The sequence below is a fragment of the Chrysemys picta genome, chromosome 3 (genome assembly GCF_011386835.1).
Source record: "Chrysemys picta bellii isolate R12L10 chromosome 3, ASM1138683v2, whole genome shotgun sequence".
NCBI classification, from domain to species: domain Eukaryota; kingdom Metazoa; phylum Chordata; order Testudines; family Emydidae; genus Chrysemys; species Chrysemys picta.
Window position 1 is genome coordinate 20517603 of NC_088793.1, and position 9262 is coordinate 20526864.

Sequence of the window (9262 nt, forward strand, 5' to 3'; positions counted from 1 at the left end):
AACATTCAGTGACAGTTGCTGTAGAACCTGTTCTTCAGTCTTGTTCTCTTGCGAGTGTTTTATTCCATTTTCCATTCCACTGCTTTATATTAATCCAGCATAGATGCTGCACCTTCAAAGTTACAGTGCTTGTGTTTGCCTTTCTTTCAAGATTCATGCTACAAAAGAGGTTGGAGTTGATTGATTTGGACTGCAAGGCTTGTTGTTTTAAACACCCTGCATAACTTGCAAAATCAATGAGCTGTTTCTGGATTGTGCTGTTTTGGACTGTGTGATTTCAGTAGGTGCGAGGACTTCACAAAAGCGAGACATGCGCCCTGAGGCTAACAGTGAGCATAACATTACATAAAATAACTAGGAGTAAGGAAATGCTGCTGCAGCTCAGGTGATGAGATGTCTTTGATGAAGGGCAGTCAACTGTGAAGGGGAAAATGCCAAAACATTTGACACACAGTTTGGTTGTTTTTTTTAACAGACTTTTCCGGATCCTTATGTAAACTAAAAACTCAGTCCACTTTAAATGATCGGGTTTTGGTGACTACAGGAGCTTCACTTTCCTGGCTTATGTCAGCAGAACGTCTCAGGGTTTGTCTACACTGAAATTAGTCACCAGTGGCTGGCTTGCGGCAGCTGACTGGGGCTCAAGGGGCTGGGGCAATGCGGCTGTTTAACGGCAATGTAAACGTTCAGGCTCCAGGCTGCAGCCCAAGCTCTGGGACCTTCCCACCTCGCATGGTCCTAGAGCCTGGGCTCCAGCCCGAGCCCAAACATCTACACCACAGTTAAAGAGCCCCTTAGCCCAAGCCCTGGGACCCCAAGGCAGCTGGCATGGGCTTTCATTGACGTGTAGAGTAGACATACCCTCAGTAGAATGACAGTTCTCTAATTCTTTGCCATTAGTTCTACATGTAAATGCACTGTGATTTTTTCACCTGTATGAGCTCTAGGATTTCTTGCAGTAACAGGGAAGATTCATTCCATCAGGCACTGTTCAGTGCAGCGATGCAAGGAGTTCCTTTTATTTCTTGATCATTAATGCAATGTCTGTGGATTACACCATAGAAACTAGCCTCTGACCCTCGCTGTAAAGGAATGCCGCTCTCCAGCTTCCTGCTGAAGCCTATGCAGAGGATTACACGCTACCCTCTGCTCATAAAGAGTGTGAGTATCCTGGGTTTGTAAAATTCTGAATCGTGTAGCATTTTAAATTTGATTTCTGTAGCAGTGTAACTGCGGTTGCAAAAACAGAGACAGCATTGTCATGTAATAAGGATTTCTTTATAAGTGTATCACATCTGGTGCCTATCCTTACCTGGGTTTTTATCTCTGTCTGTTTCTGTTTCCTCCCTTCTGATCCCAACCAGATTCTGGAGAATACCCCAGAAAACCACCCAGATCACAGTAATCTCAAACTGGCCTTGGAACGCGCAGAGGAGCTGTGTTCTCAAGTTAATGAAGGCGTGCGTGAGAAAGAGAACTCAGACAGGCTGGAGTGGATACAGTCCCATGTACAGTGCGAAGGACTTTCTGAGGTAACTGGCTTAGCTAGTGCTTGGGTGACTGGTATATATAGGGCTGTATTGTAGAGCCCTTTAAAGTTAATTTACACGGAAACCAAGTAGGAAAAAATAAGTGGGAGTGGCATGTTCTGCCCGCTAGCATTACCTGAGCTCTACCCACTTGTGATCTCAAAGGGAGCTGCCACTCAGTAGATTGTGGGGATATCCGTAATATGATTATCCCTCCCCTTTCTTGTCTGCTTTGAGCAACAATGAAATTGCTGACATTTTACACTGGTACCATTAAGCTTCAGTTAATATTAATTGAAGCAATTTCTCACTCTTCAGATTTGGCTTAAGCTGCCAGCAGACTGAGGCAGATGTTCCTAGGTGGGAGTACTCTTTGGCCACCTTTTTGAAGTTTTTCTTCACAACAATAAGAGTCTAGAAATTATTTTTAAACTTAATTCTCGAGCACAAGATGGCAGCCACTAGGGAAAAGTTTCAGCTCACTGGCCCAGTCAGACCCCTGCATTTGTGGCCTTAAAGCCTTAAACTAATGTTTTTCATTGAGAATAGGGCTGAAACCACTAGAGCTTATAAGGAAGTTGACTTCTCTTAAGACTTGCTAGGATTCTTTCCCATGTACTGTAAACTACTGGGGGAAATACACAAGAATTCTACATGCATTAAACAAAGCGAGTAGGGTTTTGAGGGTCATAACCAATAATTACTCTGAAGACAATCAGGAAATGATGCACATAATACCCAGCAGCTGCTGCTACTCATATATTGATTATATCTCTCTTAGCAACCGATTTTCAACTCCATTACAAACTGCCTGGGTCCCCGAAAGCTCCTGCACAGCGGCAAGCTCTACAAAACAAAGAGCAATAAGGAACTATACGGCTTCCTCTTCAATGACTTCCTGCTCCTTACCTACATGGTCAAGCAGTTTGTTTCTTCAGGGTCAGATAAACTGTTCAGCCCCAAGTCCCACTCTCAGTTCAAAATGTATAAAATGGTGAGTGAATTATAAAGCAAATCAGTAGTTCTTGATCTCTTCATAGGAATCCTGTTCTCTCTCTCTGCGGTGATGCATTATCTAGTGCTGCTTGATTAGTCACGGTTGTACTGAATATTACACAGTCTCGACTGTATTGGGTGTCGTCATCAGTCATTGGGACTGAACGTTGACTGTGTGGGGCTATTCTCTCAGTGGATACACAACCCCTATGCAGGGAATGTGAGGATGCTGAAGAGAGAGCCCTCCTTGCATCGATTTTATAAACGCCTCCTTCTGCTTCATAGTCAAGTACCTCCACAGTACTCTGCGGCCAATCTGTGGTGCGAGGCTCTTAAATCCACATGAATATTCGTTCATTCATTGATTTTGAAGACAAGGAGAGCTGCATGGTGCTCAGTGTTTTTGAAAATTAGGCCACTTACTTAGGAGCCTAAATGTTGACATGGGACCCTTACTTTAGTCTCCTGTTCTTGAAAATGTGGACCTCTGTGTCCAACCCCTGTATGCTTCCCAATGAGCTCACAGTGCTCCTGAGGAGGGTAGGTAAGTAGCCCCATTTTCTGATGGGGAAACCGACGATGCTGAGAGGTTAAGTGATTTGCCCAAAGCCACACACTGTCTGTAATAAAGTTGGGAGTAAAAAGCAGAAACTCCTGTTTCCAAGTCTTGCCTTAGTCCATGCTCTGTCTCTGCTTATACAGCTCTTCCCCTTTCATAAAGCACTTTTCTAAGGTAGCAAGGTTGTGTTTTAGCCCTGTGTTCGCTGGTTTATCTCTTAGTCCTAGAAAGAGTTGCTAAAATCTTTAAATATTGATCTGTCTGTTTTTCTGGTGGCCTGAGAGGGGTGTTCACTTTTTTTAGCAAAAGAAGACATATTTAAATATCATAGTTTTGTTTCTGCTTAGCATCTTGGTGAGTTTGCCACAGCGAGGTTTGCCTTTCCTGCATGTTTTTCAGCCTGTTTTCCTTAATGAAGTCCTAGTGAAATTGCCAACTGACCCTTCGAGTGATGAGCCAGTTTTCCATATCTCCCACATTGACAGAGTCTACACGCTAAAAACAGACAATATTAACGAGAGGTGAGTACTGGAAATGCTGAGCCTTTTGAGGCCTGGGTGAGCCCTATGGAAGAAAATAATATTTAAGCCAGACACTCCGGTGGCTCTTTGCAGTTTAAGGGCAGCAGAACTTCTACCAGATTACTCCTTTTTACACGAATGTGGGAGTGCTTACACCGTGCAGAACTCACTTCAGACACACATGGACAAGCGGAAGGCATGGGGAAGCTTTCCATTGACTCACTGGGTGTTAGATCAGACCCATGGTGAGCATTCAGCCAAGCTCTGGCTCCCTATCAAATCTGTAAAGATTTGTCTGTCAATTCAGGGGGGTTCCTTCTGGACTCAGAACACACAGTAGACTTGTAAATACTTTTCTCACCTGCAGGTACACAGAGAGAGACTGTTTTGCCCTCATCATGCTGGTCTAAATCAGGATGAACTGCTTTGAAGTCAGTGGAATTACAAGCTGGTGTGGGAGGAGGGTCTTTGTAATAAGCCATCAGCTCTTCTTAGCTACATTTTTGTCTGTGCTGAAAGGCTGATGTCTTACCATACCTCTGCTGTCAGCAAAAATATATGTTTAACCCACTAGCAGTGTGTCTGCAGTTCCCTCTAGTGCTGTTCCACAGAGAGGATGACAACTTATTACAGCTATCCGTAACGCCATTAGCTGAAGTGGAAGAGGTCTGTGTGGTGGATCTAAAGGTTTCGATCCTGCTGATGACCCGTGTATCAATATGATACAGCTAGTGGAATTCATTTTTTTCAGTTTGCTTTTTTGAAAACCTAGAAAATTACACACAAAAAATTGTGTTAAAAGAACATTGTTAAGGATGCAATGTCAACCACTCAAAAGTTAGAGGTGCTGAGGAAAAAGTAGTACGTGATCACGTAGTTAAAGACCATATCCTAATGTAGACACACACGGGGACTGAACTAAGGGTGCACGGGCATCCCTAATTGTGGCATTTCTTAACTCTTGAGTGCTTGACTTTGCAATCTTAATAATGTTTTTTTAACATAGTGGTTTTGTGTGTAATATCCCATGTATAGGCTACCCACATGTGCCAGACTAATTTTTAGTTCATGTCCTTTTCCTGATACATAATTAGCACAGGGTTCTCTTTGTCTAAACCAACATATTGTGTAAAATTGATTCACCCTTTGGAGAAGGTTTAAATTACACTAAAAATGTTGTTCTCCATAAAATTGATTGCAAAATTCTCAGCCTGTATGAGATTCACCCCACTCATCGCTACTCACACCACATACCAGTACCAGAGCACACGTACCAGCTAAGGAGGTGGCTGGTGCCAGTGCTCTGGACTGGGTCGGGTAGGCAAGAGACCATTTTTCTGATAATTTCCCATGGTAGTTGGGGGCAATGGACCAGGCTTCTGCTAGGTCCCCTTACTCCAAAGATGGCCACAAAGGCACCTTCACAAAGCCCATAAAGGGGGGAGCACATCCTAACCTTCGCTTTGTTAGACTCCCAAGAGCTCAATCTAATTGGTATATCACTATGAAGCTGGTTTTCCAGACCCATAATCGTTCTCATGGTTCTTCTCTGAACCCCCTCCAATTTATCAACATCCTTCTTGAATTGTGGGCACCACTATTCCAGCAGCAGTCACACCAGTGCCAAATACAGAGGTAAAATAACTTCTCTACTTGTGCTTGAAATTCCCGTTTATGCATCTCAGAATCACATGAGCTTTTTTGGCCATAGTTTCGCACTGGGAGCTCATGTTCAGCTGATTATCCACTACAACCCCCAAATCTTTTTCAGAGTTGCTGCTTCCCAGGAGAGAGTCCCCCCTCCTGTAAGGACCGGCTACAGTCTTTGTTCCTGGGTTATCCATTTACAGTTAGCCATAATTTTACATCAAATGAATAGATGATGGTGGGACCCTCGTGGTCAAGGAGACCTAAGATCAGGTTAGCTCAAAAGAAGGGAACAAAAAAATGTGACTTGAATTAGAGACAGTGAGATTTATTAAGTGTTGCTGGAATAACGGCAAGATTCTTAGCTCCAAAATGACTCTGCAGGGATTAATTTTCACAGGACGGCCTGGGTCCAGAAGATCAAAGGAGCATCGGAGCAGTATATCGAAACCGAGAAGAAGAAACGGGAAAAAGCTTATCAAGGTACAAAATGTGGGCACTGGCCGAAAAGGGTGCAGGGCTCTCGTGTGCCTGGAGGGATTTCAGGGTCTTCTCTTGAGGAAGCAGCTTCCAAGATGGTTGAGCTGATGTCCCTCTTCTAAACGATTAACTCTCGCCTGGGAGTGTAGGTGCTATTGCATGGCTGAGTGTGTAACTCGTATTTTAATAGAAAGGGTCTCTACATATCAACTGACTACATCATCTGTTCCAAATGGGACAAATTAAGGTAATATTGTTGCCAGTTGTATTTGTACTGTCAAGCTGTTTATTAATTCTGATTTTCTTTTCCAGCACGCTCACAGAAGAGCTCAGGAATAGGACGCTTGATGGTACATGTGATTGAAGCCACAGAGTTGAAAGCCTGTAAACCTAATGGTAATAATGTAGGGGTGGAAGGCTAGTACATTCAAAGAGGAGGGTTAAGAGTTCATTGAGTCAGGCAAAAGTGCAGATTTCAGTGACAGCTTCTGCAGGTGGCTCCCAGGGATGCAGTGGGGTAACGTGTCTCTGCTGTACTAGTGAATAGAATCATAGAATATCAGGGTTGGAAGGGACCTCAGGAAGTCATCGAGTCCAACCCCCTGCTCAAAGCAGGACCAATTACCAACTAAATCATCCCAGCCAGGGCTTTGTCAAGCCTGACCTTAAAAACCTCTAAGGAAGGAGATTCCACCACCTCCCTAGGTAACACATTCCAGTGCTTCACCACCCTCCTAGTGAAAAAGTTTTTCCTAATATCCACCTAAACCTCCCCCACTGTAACTTGAGACCATTACCCCTTGTTCTGTCATCTGGTACCACTGAGAACAGTCTAGATCCATCCTCTTTGGAACCCCCTTTCAGGTAGTTGAAAGCAACTATCAAATCCCCCCTCATTCTTCTCTTCTGCAGACTAAACAATCCCTTCTCAGCCTCTCCTCAGAAGTCATGTGCTCCAGCCCCCTAATCATTTTTGTTGCCCTCTGCTGGACTCTCTCCAATTTTTCCACATCCTTCTTGTAGTGTGGGGCCCAAAACTGGACACAGTACTCCCAATGAGGCCTCACCAATGTCAAATAGAGGGGAATGATCACATCCCTCGATCTGCTGGCAATGCCCCTACTTATATAGCCCCAAATGCCGTTAGCCTTCTTGGCAACAAGGGCACACTGTTGACTCATATCCAGCTTCTCGTCCACTGTAACCCCTAGATCCTTTTCTGCAGAACTGCTTCCTAGCCATTCGGTCCCTAGTCTGTAACAGTGCATGGGATTCTTCCGTCCTAAGTGCAGGACTCTGCACTTGTCCTTGTTGAACCTCATCAGGTTTCTTTTGGCCCAATCCTCTAATTTGTCTAGGTCCTTCTGTATCCTATCCCTACCCTCCAGCGTATCTACCATTCCTCCTAGTTTAGTGTCATCTGTAAACTTGCTGAGAGTGCAGTCCACGCCATCCTCCAGATCATTAATAGTTGTTGCCTAGCCCAAGCTTTTGCAGAATGCACCTTCAAACAGCAGTCACAATAGGAGAGAGGTTTTTGTATTGGGCTGTATGTTTGTGTAAATCCAGCCTCTGAGGAAGACTTTTACTTTGAAGAATAAGATGAAGAACAAGAGAAACGTGAGAGAGCTTTGGTTGTGGTCTGGCTCTTTTGTGTGTTCCTATTAACAAAGACTCTTCAGTGCTAGATCCGCTTAGGGAAAAGCATTTCACCGTTTGTTCTATGCTTAGGGAAGAGCAATCCATATTGTGAAATCAGCATGGGGTCGCAGAGCTATTCCACCAGGACGCTGCAGGACACTTTGAACCCTAAGTGGAACTTCAATTGTCAGTTCTTCATTAAGGACCTTTATCAGGATGTGCTGTGTATCACCATGTTTGACCGGGATCAGTTCTCACCTGATGGTAGGTGTAAACATTTTTTCAGGACATGGAGAATTCTCTGATCATTTTGATTGTGCTGCATGTTTTCCTCCCAAATAGCCACAAGGGCTTAACGTGTGGTCCCACTCCGAGAAAAAGACACTTTCTTACTCAATAGGTATGTTAGCCCTGCAAAGTCAGCACAGCTCTGGGTGATCAAGCTGGATTCTATTTGGCCTTGTCCATCAACAACAGAATTGTTTCTTTTCAGTCAGTTACACCTGTCTAAGCCCCTGGAGGAAAATGGGGCTGCAGAGGTGTCACTGAAGGCAGAATGTGTTCCCTTCATTGCTGGTTGTGATGCATGAGAAAGAACTCAGCTTGAGTCTCAGATCCCAGGTTACATTGGCAGAGCTGGCAGTTGGAAAAAACATTTTTTTATCTGTAAGCTGAGCACATTTGATATTGAAATCATTAACTCACAATAAACAGGGGACCTCCCAATGCCATTTTTAGTGACATTTCAAGGTAGAACCTTACTTTTATACATGCAGTACTGTGTACTATAGCAGTATGCATAAGGTTGCCAGGATGAAAGCTGTATCCTTGTAAACACTCCTGTCAGACTGTTGTTCAGATTCATCATTCCTCATGGAGAGAATAAAATATATAAATCTAATTAAAAGTGGCTGAATTAAGGCAGTTAAACCCCTGGGTTTTCTTCTTGACACAGCAACTGATTCATTGTGAAAACTTGGGCAAGTCACTTAGCTTCTCTCTGTCTCCATCTGTGAGATGAGAATATTTGTATCTGAAAGGGATGGTAGCAGAAATGAACTGATGTTTGTGAAGCATTTTGAGATCCTTAGATCAAAGACCTTAGTGCAAAGTATCATTTCTAATATTTTTTTAGCTCTGTGCTTCTGGAGCTCTATCTATCTAGCAAAAAGTCCCTTTCGTCTTCTCAATTGTGCAGGATGATTATACTGGCCGAGCAGCAGGCTGACCTGTTCAGGAGTAAGGCAGGGACAGGTCTGAATCAGGGAGTAAAGATTGGACAAGGAGCACTTGTGCTTGCTGAGGTGTTACTCTTTAGTATCGTTCTCTTACTTCCTGTGACTGGGAGTTACTACACTGATAAAAATTCAAGCCTTGTATGATAAATACATCAACAGTAACTGGAACAACTGAATTGCCTAACGTAAGAAGGTAAGAATGGCCATATTGGGTCAGACCAATGGTCCATCTAGCCCAATATTCTGTCTCCAGCAGTGGCCAGTGCCGGATACATCAGAGGGAATGAACAGAACAGGGCAATTATCAAGTGATCCATCTCCTGTTTTCCAGTCCCAGCTTCTGGCAGTCACAGGCTTAGGGACTCCCAGAACATGGGGTAATCTAAACTAATCTAGTCTACTATGGGACGCAGTCATGGCTAGGGGATTCAAGTGCACTAGGCACTTTGAGAAACTCTTGAGCACTAGGTGATGATCCAAGAAGTCTTTCTCAGCTCTGACATCTGTGATAAGTGTCCATTTATCTTTATATTACATAGACCTATTGAGCCAATCTAAATGCTTGTCTAATGTTAGTGCTTTGCCTTGTTTGCTCAGGTTTTCAAATCTAAGATTTATAGCTAATGCTGTTCACTTACACTTGTTCAACAG

At 43.7% G+C, this 9262-nt stretch overlaps 1 protein-coding gene across 23 annotated transcripts in view; it reads left to right on the plus strand.

Moving 5' to 3' along the window:
- ITSN2 (intersectin 2) overlaps positions 1-9262 on the plus strand; it is a 127672-nt gene that overhangs the window by 116894 nt on the left and 1516 nt on the right. For 21 of the 23 annotated variants that reach the window (XM_065587571.1, XM_065587566.1, XM_042848671.2 and 18 more), the window contains 7 exons: positions 1063-1161; positions 1365-1532; positions 2311-2523; positions 3484-3605; positions 5653-5735; positions 6045-6128; positions 7464-7637. In XM_065587571.1, the coding sequence (XP_065443643.1) occupies positions 1063-1161; positions 1365-1532; positions 2311-2523; positions 3484-3605; positions 5653-5735; positions 6045-6128; positions 7464-7637 (943 nt within the window). Of the gene's footprint in view, positions 1-1062; positions 1162-1364; positions 1533-2310; positions 2524-3483; positions 3606-3972; positions 4037-5652; positions 5736-6044; positions 6129-7463; positions 7638-9262 lie in introns of all 23 variants that reach the window. The other 2 variants (XR_010599374.1, XR_010599373.1) reach the window with 1 other exon arrangement.